Here is an 18,054-nt window from a genome sequence, read left to right as displayed (position 1 = left end):
TCGTGGCATTTTCCTATCATTGTGCTGTTTAGTCCATGCAAAGGGGCTAAAGATGGGAGAAGCAGGCTCTAATGAGCATGATCAGTTTGGTAAAAACAATAATATAATCTAAATTTGTGGTCAGAAGCAGTCATTTTTAAGATGTGTGGAAATGTGAAAGTCCCAGATTATCCAGTCTAGGTATCTAAGAAAAAGAAAAAAATCAGCTTCATTAACTATCACACGAACTGAGAGTATTTACTAAATCAAACAAACTCAGGAGCAGATGCACCATCTTCTACAAAGAGGAATTTACTAAGAAAATCAACAGTGTATTTATTATTTAGGGGAAATGCTCCTCAAACAGTTTAGAAGCACCCTCTTGGCTATGAAATCAATCGTCTAATTATAAATAACCCTGACTGTGATTAAAGCAGGCAGACCTCCTAAGGACCTTAGCCTGGCACACATACTGCTCTTTGTGGCTGCAAGCTGAAGGAGGGACTTTCTGGTTGATGATTCTCTTCACAAAGCATTTTATTGTGCAGCCTGCCCTGCTGGTTTGAGTCAGGGATGCTTTCTGGGTCATCAATACCATGTGCCCCACCGGCAGCACTGAGGCCAAAAGCACTGAGCAGAGGTAGGGACTCACAGTCTGTGGGGGATGAAACCAGGAAACCGTCCCCTGAAATCCTCTGTGGTCGGGAAGCACTTACATGGAAGTTCAATCAACACTGAGGCTACTACATATCAGAGTGCTTCTCAAAGGCTGGAGGGAGAAGTTGGTTCCCCAGGGTTGGATTAGTAAATTCATATAGCCCCTTACCCTTCTTTGCCAATTTCTCCAACCTTCAGGGCTTCAACAAGAGGCTCTTTACCTAGTTTGGTCAAATTCATTTTGGTCTCGAGAGTCATCAGAAAGGACCCATTGTAGGACATTTCCAAATCGATCCAGAGTCCTGGAGAAATGGTAAAAAAAAAAAAAAAAAAAAAAAAAGTTTTTTCCCCCCAGAAAAACATGACTACAAACAACAGTATAAAATTTTATAAAGTATCTAAGTAGGTATCACATTGAAAGTCTACAGACACATATTGCCTGTACTGCCAATGCATGCAAGAGGAGACTGAAAAAAGCTTCTGGAAATAGTTCGAGCATTGGCAAGCTGCCAGCATTTCAATATCCATTAAAATGGTCACACTGAGTGCGTGCACTTGTTAGCCCTGGAAGGGTCCTGTCCTCTGGGTTCTTCTCGAATTCAGTGAGAAACACAGTCCCCGCCAGGAGGAGGTGGCTCACCCCAGGGCAAAGCCAGGAGGAGGGCTGCTGACTCCCAGCCAGCCAGAGGCAGGAGAGACGTGCAGAGACTTCAGAGCAAGTTTGGCTCTTCTTTAAAGACACAAGTGAGACTCGCTGTCTTTCTTAAAGTTATCTTTTGTCGGGGGTGTGGGAGACGAGGGGGACAGAAAATGGTTCAGGTTTAGCTTCGCACAATAAGGATGGTGACAAAATGTTTTAGAACCTTCTTGTTTCTGGAAATTGCCTAGTAATGGGAACAAAAGAGTTAATGCTCAAGCCCCGGGATTACCTAGATAAATCTGGGGAACCACTCTGAACCTTAGTTTAAAAACCTATTCCTTAGAAAAGACACTCTTGTCCACGAGGGCATGTCTTAGAGGCTTCTGGCTTTGTGGAATTTCACTGGGAAGATCACCAGCAGACATGGCCACTGACCAGAAGTCTAAAACGCAAACAGGGGTCACCTCACGACCTTCTACCCTAGGCTCCTGTAATTCAACAGGTAGCACAGGCTATGCTGTGATTTTTCTGACTCAGAATTCCATGCCTCATGGACTTTCAGTCAAAACATGATCCTTCAAGTGAGCATTTAAAAGTTAGTAAAAACTTTTTACAGAGATCATTGTAAGACAAATGACAGCATCTAAAAGGAAGCAGGAAGGTAATCTAAAACCATTGTTCACACACAGCAGAATTTTCAAGCAGTTACAGTAAATAACCCACCCCCTATTTGGACACCATCTCACATAAAGCTTTGCTTAACCTCAGTAACCACCAGTGGTGTAATTCCTCACTAAAGGCAGAATAATTTCCACTCTGTTTTCACAGAATTCTTTTTATCATAATTGAAGGTAATTATTTTCCAGGAATGACCTGGTTTAATTAAGTGATATGCAGATCAATTGTGAATGTCTTCTTTGCAGGAACTCATAAAACTGCTTTATTTCTTGCTTACATTAAACACTTAAAAATCATTAATTAGCTTGCTCTTCAAGGCACTGTTACTGGAAATAAAGGGCACATCTGCTTTAATAAAGACAATTACTTAGCCATTAATCACTTCCAGCAGAAAGGGGATTAAGGCAAAAGACTTGATATTAATAAATTTTAAACTCAGTATAAATAGAACATCAATAAAGAAGACGTACATTGTGGCATATCTCCAGCTTTATTTAACTTAAGAATCAATAAGACTCAAACTACCTGGTTGCTATATGAATTCAGACATAATCATTTCCTTTGAAAATCCTGGTCAGGTTTCCTATAAATATTACTTGTATGTATGTCTTTGAAGGTTGTCATATTAAAGGCACCAGAATTTTACTTGTCATAAAGTGGAAGGTTTTGTCTGATTTTTATATGAGGGGCTATGGATACAGGTTTAGTAAGCAGCTGGCCCACACCCCAGTCATCAGGACGTTCCACTCACTGACGTGTGGTCCAGCCCCTGGCCGGGAGCTGAGGCCAGAAGGAAGAGGGAATTGCACCTGGAGCCCAGTCACACAGAGCAGGGCTTGAGTTTACCAGGGCTTGAGTTTCACTGGAAGTTTCTCGACCTCTGTGCACTCTGTGCACCGGCCTCCTCACCTGCACAGGTGAGACCACGCTGCTTGGACAGCCCAGCGCCTGGCGCGTGCTGGCAGGACTCTCTCCCCCTTCTCTGCCACCGCCAGTCCACTTCCTTCCTTCCACAACTCTGGCTGCAGCCAAGCATGCTGCTACTGCCACGGCCGCTGGGGACCAGACCAGAGGAGGCCACAGGGCCAGAGGGAAGAGGCTGCACTGGGCAGTCAGAGCCCTGTCTGGGGTGGGCAGGGGACGAGGCGTGGACATCTGACTGAGACTCCACGTATGGGATGGGGTCTGTTTTTTCTCTCATTGTCTGTGTCTCACGAGGCCCACCCATGGGGCCTTGCTCAGCCCAGATTCTCAGTGAAGATATAAAGGAGTCAAGGATGGTTTGAGAACCTTTAAAAACAGATATAAACTGCAAACATTCCAACAAATCATCTTAATATGACGTGTTTGCATTCTAACAAGAGTAAGAAGACTATTTTAACGTTAGGTACAAAGAAAAACTTGCTTCTGTGACAAAATTCAGCAGCAAAAACTGCCCTGAAAGCCTTGGAACACACACGACAGGAGCCGAGGCTGACTGGTTACAAAAAGGGTCAGTCAGGAGCCTCACGTTGCATGACTGAAAGATGAAATCAACAGTTTTCCCACCAGGAACAGAAGTAGCTACACTGTGAAGTGGGGACACACTCTGTGCCCTGAGTGGCACCCTAACTCTGATGAGCTGAATGCACCTCACCTGGGTGAGTGCAGGGTCAGGGCTCCTTCTGGACTCCTGACCAGAAGTTGAGGAACAGGAAATTTTTTTTAAAAGTCTTTAAATAGGAGGAAAGCAGTCAGTCCTGAGAGGTTCTCTGGAAAGGGCGGGAACACAAAGGGTCTTGTCTCAGTCCGCTTGTGCTGCTGTAAGAAAATATCATACATGGGGGGGCTGAAACAATAGACATTTATTTGGCACATTTCTGGAGGTTGGAAAGCCAAGATCAAGGTGCCAGTCAGTTCACTCCTGGTAAGGGCTCTCTTCCTGGCTTGCAGACAGCCGCCTTCTCCTGTGTCCTCATGTGGCAGAGAGAGAGACAGTTGTCTCTGGCCTCTAGTCCCATGAGGACATTAATTCCATCATGACCTCATCTAAACCTAATTACCTCTAAAGGCTCTGTCTCAAAATACCATCACATGGCAGGTTAGGGCCTCCACATATGAATCTAGGGGGAACGAAGCATTCAGGCCACAGCAGATCTCCCCAACACAAGGGGTCTTCATGTTGTGAGGCTGCCCCGTGGTGAAGGGTCGTGCCTGACTGTAACAGGTCTCTATAAAGCCAGCCCTTCACTGGGCAACAGGGGAAACACAACCGAGATGAAAATGACAAGCTTCAGTCAGTCTTCACGCAAGGACCCGAACGGTCCTTTTGGTTTCTCTTCAGCTTCGTGAGAGAAGGATCAGTTACCACTACACCGCTACTTGGAGGGTGACTGTGACAAAAGTTACAGCTCCACTCCCCAAATTTTATTGAGTTCTTAATGCAAGACATCAGAGCTGAAGATGCTGAGATGAATCCCTGTCCTCAGGAAGTTTATGCTCGAAGAAGAAGGATGGCCTGGGCCACCTGGTGCAGAGCAGATCGTGCGGCCGCCAGTGGTGATACACGTGCCCTGGCACGTGTCACCAGAGACAAGCAAAACACAGGTGCTTCCGCCTTCTCCCTGGTAGTTTATTTCATAGACCCCTGGGCTTCAGGAACAGTCCTACTGCAGCTGCATAAATCTGGTAATTTCACTCCACAGCTCATTGTTGTATTATTATCAAAATAACTAAAAGGCTTCAGTCTCATTGGAACAGGTTTAATGGGGCACCTGGTGCTCAGAAGGAGGTAGGAGACCCTAAAGCCTTGCTCACCTGAGCCTGGCCTTCATGCCTTCTGCTCCTCCGCTGCCCTCTACCTGCAACTGGTGGCTGACTTTCACTCTGAAAGTCAACATTTGGCATCCAAGGAACAAAAGCTCTTAAAATGGAACACTTAATGACATATTACCAAGAACAGGTGTTTGAGTTATTCGGCTCTCAGAAGAGCATATCAGTGATTGTTTTGTTCTTGGCAAACAGACTGGTGCCATACTGCTCACTCGGATATGGCAGAAAACCAGTATTCCTTGTATCTGGATGTGTCTTTTAAGACAGACATCATGATTGGCTTTCCCTATCTGTAAACTATTCTTGGAAACAGGTCTGCCTTTCAAGGTCAACATGGTCCCAAATAAAGAGTCTCTTCTCCCCAACCCCACCCAAGTTCCACGAAAGGGTATTTTCCCCCTCTTTCCACAGAAAGTATTTTTTCTTTTTGCAATACCATTTGGTGAGAGTACACGTGCCATTCTTATCAGCGCTGAGACTCGCAGTCTGACCCTGTCACTGTGATCGGCCCTGGGCAGCTGCTCTCTCGATGAGGGCTTAGCTGGAGGATGGGCGGGTAACAGACCGACTCTAGTTCCATTTTTCTGCAATACTCCAGGGGCAAAGTAACTTCAGTCCCAGCACTGAATAAAGGCACCAGGCAAGGTCCAAAAGATGTGTGTAGGTGGGTGGACCTGCCAGAATCGCCTTTTTCTTTCCATTTGTTCTGGTAGGATCTGCCACCTTTGAGCTGTAGGATGGGTCAACTGAACACCACAGCCCCTCACTTTCTAAACTCTCTGAGAGCAGCAGCAGCAAAGGCGGCAGTAATGACAGCAGAAATAACAGTAGTTACCACTTCAAGCTCGTCTGGCACCAGATGCTTTCCAAGTGTCTTTCATGTATTAACTCATTTAAGCTACCAAGTAGGTGCTATCAGTCTCCTCAGCTGAGAGAAGAGTTACCGAGGAGGCTAAGGACTTGTCTGAGGCCACGGAGCCATGAATCCGGCAGTGGGTCCCCAGAGCTGGAGCTCAGAATCACCCCTGCATTGCCTCAAGACAGGAATCCTGAGGGTGGAGAGATCCAGACAGCTCTGGCCCGAACATCCCTCCTGAGCCATATGCCTCCAACAGATAAGCACGAGTTAAGGAACATTTTTTTTTAAAAGGGTGTGGGGGATCCCCGGGAGGCACCCCTCAGGAGAGCTGCTGAAGCCTTCTTTACTCTGGGTGGCAGGTCCCTGAAAGGTGAGCTCTGCTTCTCAGAGCCAGTTTTAACAAGTCACTCCTGATTTTAATTCCCCACAAAGGGAAGGTTTATCTTAGAGCAATGGTATCTAAGACACATTTTCCCTTCATGTTCATTTCTGTTTTACCATCACATGTATTTTTCGCAGACTTGGAAATCTAATTTGATCAAACTTTTAAAACCCACAGGCTTTATGTCTTTATCATTCCTTTCTTTAGTAACATTTCCTCCCTTGTTACATAAGCAGGCAGATCTCTAAAACTTGCCCTGAAAGGAGTTAAGTAAGCCTCAAATGGATTAAAAACTGGCAAAGCTTTGATCTATATAATAAAATGTCTTGCTACAGCTCCAGCTCCAGAGGAACAAGAAACAGACTTGAGACTTAGGCATTTGGTGAATTTCACTCAAAGCCTTACAAAGCTGCCCCGAGAGGCTGCAGAGTTCACAGCCACAGGGACACTTCTTAGATGCTGCAAAGCCCAGCTGTGGCCCTGTCCCCTCTTATTGGAAATTTCTACTAATTCAACAAAGCACAGTCCTGAGATAAGAGATAAAGCATTAGAAAATAGAGCATGCACACGTATTATTTACTTTCTTTAATTAAGCCTGACTCTCAGGAGGTCTATATTAGCTGATCATTTACCAGCTAGTTAGAAGCCAACTCCTAAAGAGACAAAGAGCAAAGGGCAACCCAAAGCCCGCTAGAGCCAGAGGAAGGCAGGCAGCCCTCGTAGGCCAGTGGGGCGAAGATCCTAGTTCTGCACTCCACACATAGATAATGCATCTTGTAAAATTTCACATACAGTTAAAAGAACTCTAGCTAGACCATTTGCAAAAACTCTTTCCAGTTTTACTGAGCAAACCAGAAGTTAACTAAAGCTAGGAGCACTCAGATTCATCAAAGTGTAGACACAATCAAGTGGTCACAAGTGATCTCACCAGGCTATTAGATGGACTTCTGAATTTGCAAGTAATTCTCTGCTCTATCCTTCTCTGAAATCGATGGGATGCTAAAAGACCTGGAAATACAGGCTTCATTGTCAGCTGAAATATTGCTAGAGAGATTTGCTAGAGCTGCTCATTGTACTGCTAGAAAAAAAACCTTTGTATTTGCATCAAATGTATACAACACAGAACTTGATTTCACTAAATATGTTCAGGAGCCATCTGATACAGTCATACAGAGACAAAAGTAGATGCTATAGTCTATAAATTTTACAAAACATTTACTCCAAAACAAATCTCACTCTCTTGAAAAGTTACAATTATTTTCTCCCTGACTGTTCCTGAGCCGTTGAGGAATAATGTAACTAAATCCAGTTTAAGTGGACAGGGGCTCATTTGGAAAGGGATATTACAGAAAGAAGTCGGATGCTTCCATGACGGGGAGATTTTTCCCTTCCTGTTCATGACTCTTCTTGCCTACTTCAGTCTTCTTTTCACCAAACTCCTGGGTACTCAATTTCCCACTAAGATGCCTCAAAATGCACATAAATCTTTATATCTCAATTTTATTTAAACTCTTCACACATTCTAATCAACTTTTCACACACACACATACACAAGTAGGCATAAATAATGTGTCGGTATGTCTTAAAAGCCAGTTTTGAGGACTTCCCTCAAGCACAGAGCCTTACTCTCAAAATACTGTCTGACAATATAAGTCTTCATTTTTCAAACCCCTACTGAGCACCTACTAGGAGTGGCAAAGAACAGAAAGATGTAAAACTCGAAGCTCCAAGAATGTGCACCCTATAAGTTAGGGCAAGGTAGAGATATCAGTACATCTGAGGAGAGGCAGCTCCTGGGGTAAGAGTCCAGGGCGGGGCAGGTGCGCACGTGAGGCCGCGCGGAGTGAGCAGCCTGAAATGCAGCCCACTGTCTCCCACCCAGGCAAGAGCTGTAGCCGTCCAGGACCGGGCCACACCAAAGCTCAGGCCCCATAACTGGCATGTGGGCATCTCTAACCTGTAAGGATCCAGAAGACAAGAAGGATGAGGAGGGGGGAGTCCTGATCTACTCCCCATCAGCGTCAGGCTGTGACTGTGAATAACGGAAGACATGAAACACAAGATAGATGGTTAAAAAGCCCCCAACTGCCCCCAAAAACAAAGCCTTGGTATTCAATCTGCAGTGATGGAAACATTTTCACACAAGCATAAGTAGATAGCTCAGTTCCTCGTTAGAGTCAATGAAGAGTTACCTTGGTGATCAACGTAAGGCTTGAAGGCCTGAAGGATTTTTGGCACAGCTACCCCCATGTCGAGTTCCGTCAGAGTTAGCTCGTTCATGAAGTAGGGGAGCTAGAGAAGAGACACAAACAACCAGTGAGGCACGTCAGGAACCTGGTAAGTGTTAGAACTCAACATACTCCCAGAGGGAACGATGGTGAAGGGTTGGGGGACACATTGCTTTAACCCACATTTATCGTGCACATACCACATAGTAGGCATTGTACTACAGAGAGAGCCGTGGACGAGTCGGGCAAGGTCAACCTCTCGTGGAGTTTGTATTGAAGAGGCAGAAACAGATAAACAAGTAGACAAATAATCTAACTTCAAGAGTGATTACAGCCACAGAGAAAATAAGGTGGATAATGGGACAGAGGGAACCTGGGGTATTTTAGATAAGGAGGTCAGCGAAGGCTCCTCTGAAAAGTGGCCAGAGACTTGGAGAAGGAACCAGTCCCGCGGGTCACAGGCTAATAACGCCCAGAGTTGGCTATAGTCTCAGACTACTAGTGGGGAGTTAAGAAATCACAACATTTCTTGTAGGCCAACTCACAACATGTACTCAAATCTTTGGAAAAAAAGATCACACCCCATAACCCCACGCTGTGTGTCTTCCCTTTGCCCTCCTGGATTCCAGTTCCTCACTGCACCCTGAGAGGCCCGTGGGGCGGCGGGAGGTCCATGGAGAAGAGAACTGTGGGGCATCCGTCCCCTCCCGCTAGTGAAGCCACAGCTCCTGGCAGACCGGCAGCCCTCTCCCCACAGCCTCCCTGCCCGAGTCTGGGTAACTGCCCCCAACTTTCGCCCCTTCAGGGAATGGTAACGGCTCCCCGCTGCTGCCAGCCCTGGGTTGCCGCGCTGTGCCTCTCAGTGTCCCTACATCGGCCCACCCTTTATAAACCTCCCCCTTTGTGAAACTCCCCCCTCAGCCCGCTCCATCTGACTGCGCCATCTGCTTCCTGCTGGGACCCCAATTAGTGCAGCAGCAGCAGGCATTTACCCTGCACAAGAGCACTGCTGTCATGCCCGGCCATTCCTACCTCACCTCAAGAGCACAAAACTAACCCATCTGCGTTTCCTCCACCTGGATTTATGTATGTGTTTGTATACGCAAAGAAATCTTTAGTCCACTCTTAATTTTAGTGCAAGATGTAAATTAGGGATCCACCTTAATTTTCTTCCCAAGGGCCAATCTGGTGTCAACCCACTTTTTGAACAACCACATCTTTCCCTGCTGACCTGCGATGCCACCTTTCAGTATGAAATTCCACTGCACTCTGTTCCCACCAGTATCAAACTGCTTCTGCTACTGTAGCTTTAAAGCACATTTTTAAATCTGGCAAGTCCCTCTCTTTTCTTCCCCACCATAATTTTCTTATTCTCATGAGTACTGCTCCAGCTGAATGTTAGAATAATTTTGTAAAATTTAGAATATAATTAAGAGTTTTAAAAAATTGAACATATGCTGAACATTTCCCATAAAACGAGGTAGCATCTAGCCAGGTGTGGATTTAATATCTATTTTGGCTGGGCCTCTTCAGCTGTCTCTCTGCAGAGATACTTAGATGCTTTCAGGATTCACCAGTCAGAGAACTTCATCTTTCATTTTTTGTGGGGATGGAGGTGTTAATTTAAAGAGGTTATAACGTGTGAGGTGGACAACTGACTAGAGGCAGTGTTCAAATGTGCATTTTTGAATTGGCGGTTGCTTTATTTGGAAAACCTTTTTCCAAAGCATCAATGTTATGTGGTGGTTGGCCTCCCAATCAGCCTACAGAATGCTACTCGGTCAAGAGTGTAGCCAAAATCTTACACCCTTGCCCCAGTCCTTTTTGTCTATTATTGGCACTCTAATACCCAGTGTTTCAGGGGCACGCCAGGTTTCTATGGGAACAGGAGTCGACACTGAGCCAGGGGAGTGAGAGGGAATGCAGACAGAAGGAACGTGGTGTCTCTCCCTGTGCCCTGTCCAGCCTCCCACCTCACCCTGTCCTGCTTCCTGGGCCCCCACGAGGGCAGGGGAAGGACCTGAGGTGCGACCTAAGATGAAGGCGGGAACTGACAGACTGGGACTGAGAAAGCCTCGGCGGGGGTGGGGTGGGCACTGATTGCCAGGAAGCAGAACTGGGCGGGAGGGGGGATCAGCAGCACCTCATTTTCTATTTATTCACCTGAGTACCCAACTCAGATCCTAGAACATCTCTAGCCAATCACCCCTCCCCCTTACTCAGATCTCTGAGCTGAATCAAAACTCTCAGGACCAGGCAGGCCCTAAAGCCGCTTCCTTCCTGCTCTACAGGGGAAGGCAAGGAAAGGTCACTCCTCCTCCTGCTCTTTTCAACCAGAGACTCTCTTCTTCCCCCCTAAAGGGCACCGCAGTGAGACAGGAACCCACTGTGTGTTCTCTATCCCCCTGGGTAAACCCAGCTGGGGACTGGATGTTCTCCAGGTAGGTGAGGGGTGAGTCAGAAGCCGTATGTAGTAAAAGCTGCATTTGCTGACAAGGGCACCAAGGCCCACAACTCCTGAGGGCTCCAAGTGGTGCTGGAGCAGCCAGCCGAGGCCCAGGGTGTACTTGCTGGTGGGGCAGAAACTCAGCTCATTTTAAACGCATCACTGGGTGCCAGATACACACACAGGGCTGCTTTTTATGAATCGTTATCACAGGTGAGGGTGCAGGGCAAGGCCAGCAAAGAGCTCTCCCTGCGTCAGGCCTTCAAAGAAACCAGGGGAGATCTCTGTCACAGCGGGCAGCTCAGGCTCCTCCAGTCATTCTGGCCGTTGACTGGCCATGAACCAATACCCACTACTAGGTTTAAGGAACAGCCCTTCCCAGGGACACTTGGATATTGGTGATATTAAGAGTTCTTTTGGCAGGGGTGGTGGCAGGTTCAGAACTAAACTCATGTCCTACTGCCTTCCTGTTTATTCCATTGCCAGGGTCCCCTCTGGTCTGCAGGGCACTTCACGGGGCCGCAGCTCAGGTTGGGGTGGAGGGTGGGAGGTGCTGAGGCTGGCAACGGATGGGGTACAGCTGGTGTTCCAGCTGAATCGAGGTCACTTTTCTCCATCCTAACCTCCCAGCACTTCTGACCTCAAAAAACAAAAGGGAGTTTAAGTTTGTGGCCTGCGAAAGCCCACATGGCCAGCAAAGGGAGAAGATGAAACTCCCCCACCACCCCGGGAGGGCAGAGGCTCTGGGGACTTCCGCTGTCAGAGAGGACCGTGGCTCCCTGCCCTCTCCGAGTCCACGCTAGAACCTGCATGCTCAGACAGGCCCCGCTTTCTGTCGCCCTGTGCCAGATCCCGCAGCCCTCCTGCTCAGGGAACAGTCTTCAGGAAAAGAGGAGCACCAGCCCCACCCATGTGCCTGGACCCAGGAACTCAAGCCCTCCGTCATCTTCCAAAAAGGGGAAGAGGTTGAGGGGGCTCCAGGTTGGCTGCCAGCCTCTCCTCTCCTGCTCCCCTCCCCAGACCTGGCTGGCAGAGCGGGTTCAACCCTCAACTCACCCCGAGAACAACAGGCTGACCCTCAACAGAGCCCTCCTGAATCCCTGCCCCGACTCCTGCCTCAAGATCTGCTCTTCCAGCTTTGGAGGCAGCCCCTCCTTCTCATCGGGGGCTGGGGAAGGGATGACACGAGGCCACAGTGGCAGAGAGAGCCTGACTGAGGCAGGAAAGGCCCTGTTCATGACCCAAAGAATGACAGAAATCAAGTCAAAGCTCCTCCATGCCTACATTTTCCTTTTAATATGATTTACCTTAGCTCACAGATTTCTAACTTGGAGTCCTTGAACTCTCTGAAATCGCGGGCAATAAGCTGGGTCAAAGTGCGTTTTTCTAGGGAAAGGGCCCGTATGTTTCTGCTTCTCAGAGGTATCCATGACCCAAAAAGAGCCACTGACTTAAGTTGCTGACAGCAAGCTAAGCTCTCAGTGACAATCTGGAGACCAAAGTGACTCACTCTTGATTGGGTCTTCACTGGATCAAAGACTTACTTGAAAGTAACCTATATAAGATTTCTTGGTTGGTAAAGGTGGTACTAAATGAGTCTTTTAGTGGCAATCATGAAGAATACTTATGCAAGTTTAAACTCACTTCCAAGTGGGCCTACAACAGCACCAGGACTGTTTCCTCAGCAAAGAGGGAGCCCAAAATAAAATACCATCTGGCCAGAAGTAAAGGTCAAATGCAGACACATTCAGAGTGCAACAGTAACCTTCTCAGCTTTGAGAGGGAGTTGAGAAAGAGGTTTTAAGCAGTCTGGCATTTTCCTCAGAGCATATGCTACGTGGCCAAGACTGTGAGGCTCGGTGGGCTCTCCAGGCATACAACTTAAGCTCATTACTAACTTAAAAGACAGAAAATTTTATACAACAAACCAGCTACAAAAGCTCACGTTTTCATAAACCAAATTCTGGATCACCACCTGGAGTGGATAAACAATGAGGGCAAGAACAGGAAAAAACAAACAGGAACATGCACTAAATCCCCAGATGCACTTAGTCCTACGGTCAAGGGCACAGCCCACACATGTTGTTTGATAAGAACTCACTACTCCCATTTGTTACATGCTTTAAACCAAATTATTTTTCACTTAGGATATAAGGGTACAAAACTTCCAGAAATTAAGATACATGATGAATTGGAAGCCTCTGGTATGGAAAACAATACCTTTATTTTGCTGAGTTTCATTTGGATTTTCTTAGACACCAGATCAGACCAGTACTTCTCTCCTAAGAAGTCCCAAAACATTCTTCCAAGCAAGGCGTTCACCCAGGCTTCCTGTTCTTCCTCCTCGGAGGGTGGAGCCTCTGGCAACTGGCGAAAGAAAAGGGACCAAAATTAGCTAGAAAGCAACTGGAGAACAAGACAGGTACTTATTTTTATAAAGTCACTAAAGGTTCCTCCCCCTAGAGATGCGCGACCGCATGAGTTGTGTTTTCTCCCTATAAATTACAAGTCCCAAGTTATGTCAGAGAATAGAAAAAGGGCAACAAAAGCCACCATCAGAGATAAAAAAAACTCCTCTTTGACTATTTTCTTTTTCTACCAGTCTTCTTGTGAACCAGCTAATATTTTCATACAATTAGCTCAGCCGTAATACTCTGCCCACCCCCCACCTTGATTAGCTTGGTACCAACATCCTGAATCAATGATTTATCTGATCAAATGTCTGCCTATCTCCCTTCCAGCTAAGGCTCCCAGGATGTGTAACTGTCAAGCTGGTCTCACCAGGCAGCCCCAGAGTCTCCCAATGCCCAGACTCTCACATTCAGCCTGACTCTTACGAGGTCATGACTCACCTGGGAGAGGGGCAGGGGGTGCTCAGAAACGCTGGTGTCTGGGTCCTATATCCAGAGATACTAATTTAAGTGGGTATGAGGGCTTTTAGAAGCTCTTTCACCAATGTCATGAACAGGTGAGGTTGAGACTCACAGCCCTGGATTAAAGAGAGGAATTCTGTGGAACTCCTACAGCTGTTCCCGCCCATCATCTCAGCCCAGTGAAACACCCTGGGCCTCACCTCCATTGATACAGTCCATCTGAAACATCCGTCATGGCCAATGTGCAAGGTGGGAAAAGAGAAAACCCTGTTAGTCTCCAATTTCCAAGGCTAAGTACCAGACTATGGACTCTTGCCCGAAGAGGGCCAGGGTCGGGGTGAAGAAGGGAGGAGTGGTGGTGACATCCACGGGCAGTGTGGCAGTGCAGTGATGCTTGGTGGTGTCCACTGACCCCACGCCAGGCCCTATGATAAGACTCCTTCTTAGGTCCCCTCATTTACATCTCGTGAAAACCAGGACAGAACTTTTACTTCTTTTTGAGGGAGGAGAAAACAGTCTCGGAACCTCTCAGTGCCCTGCCCAAGGCCCCTAATTCATCAGCACAGCCTGCCTCACAGCCTCCTCCCTGTCCTCCACCTGCTCTGTCCTGTGGGAGGAAGGGGGTGTGACTTGTCCCTGGTGTGACAGACATGTCCCTGTGCCGAGGTCTCTAATTAGATGACAGCCTTGTAGAAACAATTAGCCTTGGAAAGCAAAGACCAAAAGAACTAGAAATGCAGGAATCTGTGAATTGCTCACCTTTCCTCCTGCTTCTGTGATTTATACAAATGCATGTGTCCTGCTCTCACGGGCTGCCTGCAGCCATCACATATTCCAGACACCTCACCGCCTCTGTGCCCCATACGTGTGGGCTCACACCAGTGCTGCTTGTCGTGGGCAGCCAGGACTGTGCCCCAGCACAGCTGTGTCCTAGGCGGGGGCAGAGTACACAGGTGGCTTGGTGCTTGTGGATGTGACACCGAGAGGTCTGACGGCCCGTGAGAGCCCTAAAGGTCTATGGCAGGTACCCAGCTGCGATTGTCCTGAAGCCTGGAGTCTTTAGGGTCTGACCAGATGCCCCGGGCACTGAGCTTGCGCAGGGCCGGGAGGGCTGCCCAGCACCCTCTGTCCTCCAGTCTTCTCAGAGCTTGTGCCGTCTCCATCTCTGGGGACCTGGGGGTTCACTTGCACTTTTCAATCTCATGTTACTGCATATAAGGGACAATATTCTATGTCCTAGGAGTCCTTCAACTTTGGGTGTTTTCAAAGTTCTCCCTTATGAATGTCGGTGAGTTTCATTAAAAAAGAAAAAGTACTCTGGTTTAAAAAATAATACCTGGTGGTCAATGCATTTCAGAAGACACAGCTCTGCCTGACTCATCTGCATGGTGCTCGAGCATTCTCTCTGTGCTTCCCTCGTGCTGTGAAGTCTTCTGATGTTAACCAAGGCACCTCTACCACCAGGTCCCAGACGGACCAGTGGAAGTCTGGGCCCAGCGAGTGCTCAGTCATGCCACAAGCTGTACGTGCTTTTTGGAATCACATTTCTCTCTGCCTGAATGTCTTTGCCCTGTCCCCAAGGAGATCTGTCTAGCTTTTCCGAGATCACTGTCTCTGAGTCACATCAGACCATCTACACAGACCTCTGAGTAAACACTCCCCCGGGGACAATGCCCTCCTCCCCGGGGTTTCCAGCCTGTGCCAAGACGCTGCCCACGCAGGTCACTGCATGTCTCACTCAGATATGGAGGCTGCATAAGAGAAGAGGTTACTCTTCCCCTTCTCATGTGGGAGAGCTGACCCTTTACTAACCTTTCCTTACAACCCTAGTTATTCACAGGAAACAGGTTTAAGACAAAATAGCATGAAACAAAGGCTATTTCACAACTTTTGTCCAAGCCAAAGGCATATGATGTGGAAACAAATTTCTGAAATAACTGACAAACAGGTTGTTTTTCCTTTTCAACAGCTCCTTCTTCTAATGCAGGCTTCTCTCCACAGACTCATTGGGAACAAAGAGAAACCCATGAGCAGCAGAACACTGACAACGCATCAAAGCAACTTTATGAACAAAATCTGGATTCAACACGCTGCTGGAAAGAACTCACTTCCAATGAAAGTCATAAAAATTTAAAACCTTAAAAAAAATGTGCATACATTTCCTAATGTTGCTGTTTGGCTGCAGGAAGGAATGTGAGAAGCATATTCATCTCACCAGTTCAACTACTGATGTACGTGCAGAAAGGGTGAGTTTCTAAAAATGGCTTCCAAAACAAAGTCTGGAGAGTTCAGCGGCCTGAAGCCGAAGCAGGGCTATAACAGGCGTCTGAGTAGCTCTTGGGAGATATTTTATCAAAAACTAAACTACAAAAATAAAGTACTACAGATTTACTTAGTTTTGTAGCATAACTTTTCTATTACAAATAGCCAGGAGATCAGCCCAGCTTTTTGGGGACAAAGAGAGCTTAGTGGCTTTGCTGCTAAGGTCTGGTCACCCATAATCTGGTGCCACGAGGGTTTCACAAAGGAGAAGGCACAGCGGAAGGCACACACTCCCCACCATTAGCTGCTTTGCCAATTATAAAAACAAGTATACTTATTGCAGAAAACAACCATAATCTCCCTGTTCAGACACAATTATTTAAAACACTTAAACTATATTTCCTTTCAGTCTTTTTCAATGTATATATACACTTCCAAGAGTACAGAACTTAAAAAAAACTAATGTGGTTTTTGTATCCTTTTTTAAAAACAGATTTACTGAGATATAATTCACATACCATACAATTCACCTATTTAAAGAGCATAATTGGTGGGTTTTGGTATATTCAGAGTTATGAAGCTATCATCACAATTTTAGAGTATCTTCATTACCTCCAAAGAAACCCTGTACCCATTAGCAGTCATTCCCAACTCCATCCCCACAGCCAGAGGCAACCCACCACTAACTGGTCCCAATGAATTTGCCTACTTTGGACATTTCGTATAAACGGAATCATACAATATGTGGTCTTTTGTGACTGACTTCTCTGACTAAGCGTGATGTTGTGAAGGTGATCCACGCTGCAGTGTGTGTCCGCACATCACTCCTTTTCATTGCAGAATAGTATTCTCTACCATGTGCATGTACCACGCTTCACCCTTTCTCCACCTGATGGGTATTTCAGTTGTTTTCCATTTCTAGCTACTGGAATAACCCTGCTATGGACAGTTGTGCACAAGTTTTTGTGTGGACCTACGTTTTCATTTCTCTCAGAGATAGACGTAAGAGTGGAATTGCTGGATCATACAAATCTGTTTAACATTTTGAGGAACTACCAAACTGTTTTCCACAGCAGCTGCATCATTTTACAGTACCGCTGAACAAGGGTGCCAGTTTCCCCACATCCTCACTAGTACTTGTTATCATGTCTTTTTCTTTCTAGCCATCAGAGTGGTTTAGAAGTAGTCTCTCATTATGGTTTTGACTTGCAGCTCCCTGATGGCTAATGACCTTGAATATCTTTTCATATGCTTATTGGCCATTTGTGTATCTTCTTTGGAGAAATATCTATCCAGATCCTTTGTCCATTTCTTACTTGAGCTATTTACCATTTACTATTGAGTTGCAAGAGTTCTTTATATATTCTAGGTACAAGACCCTTAGACGTATGATCTGCAGACTCTTTGGGTTGTCTTTCCACTTTCTTGATGGTGCTGTTTGCGGCACTAAAGTTTTTAATTTTGATGAAGTCCAATTTATCTGTATTTCCTTTGGCTATGTGCACTTTTCGTGCACTTAGCTAAGAAGGCTTTACCTAGCCCCAAATCACAGATTAATCCTGTGTTTTAAGAGTTTTATAGTTTTAGCTCTTCCATTGAGGTGTACAATCCATTTTGACTTAATTTTTGCATATGGTGTGAGGAAGGGGTCCAAACTCATTCCTTTGCATGTGGATGTCCCGTTGTTCCAGCACTATTTGTTGAAAAGACTATTCTTTCCCCCACTGAATCGTCTTGGCACTCTTGTCTGTATCCTTTCTAAAATTTATTTTAAAATTGGATATATAGCTTCATATTTCTTACTTATTGAATGATAAGCACTTTGCAATTTCCATTTTTAAATGTTTCAAAAGCCGACTCTGAGGAGGGAAAGGCAAAGCCTTGGGAAACCACCCTGCCAATTAAGATTTCTTGGTTCCTATTTGATTCCTGTTTGCTCTGTAGAGTTCTCATCTCCTGATAACACCAAACAGGAAGTAGTATCTTATGATCCAGTTAATAGGTAACAAGAGAATAAGAGGAACTAATAATAATGAAGACAGGACTCTCCAAACATGGGGCAGCCTCTATCATCTCTAAATATTTCTTAAAACCTTCCACTGAAAAGGAACATGCAAGTGCCTGATGTGATCTGAACACCAGAGCCTCACCTTGGGGGACAAACACAGCACCACCTCACTGACGGTCCTCTCTCCCAGGAAGGCCACTTCAGGGCACACAGAACAGGCAGCCTCCTGGG

The 18,054-nt window shown here is 46.3% G+C and overlaps 1 protein-coding gene across 3 annotated transcripts in view; it reads right to left on the bottom strand.

The window, feature by feature from the left end:
* The window catches only part of TEX2 (testis expressed 2), a 123,890-nt gene that overhangs the window by 12,332 nt on the left and 93,504 nt on the right, over window positions 1-18,054 (bottom strand). For all 3 annotated transcript variants that reach the window (XM_032457075.1, XM_032457073.1, XM_032457076.1), the window contains exons 6-8: window positions 12,901-13,047; window positions 8,199-8,298; window positions 806-938 (exon numbers count right to left, since the gene is read on the bottom strand). In XM_032457075.1, coding sequence (XP_032312966.1) covers window positions 806-938; window positions 8,199-8,298; window positions 12,901-13,047 — 380 coding nt within the window. The remainder of the gene's footprint in view (window positions 1-805; window positions 939-8,198; window positions 8,299-12,900; window positions 13,048-18,054) is intronic.

The sequence above is a fragment of the Camelus ferus genome, chromosome 16 (assembly GCF_009834535.1).
Source record: "Camelus ferus isolate YT-003-E chromosome 16, BCGSAC_Cfer_1.0, whole genome shotgun sequence".
Lineage (NCBI taxonomy): Eukaryota > Metazoa > Chordata > Mammalia > Artiodactyla > Camelidae > Camelus > Camelus ferus.
Note: the sequence above shows the minus strand (reverse complement) of the source record. Positions and strands in the feature narration are given on the sequence as shown.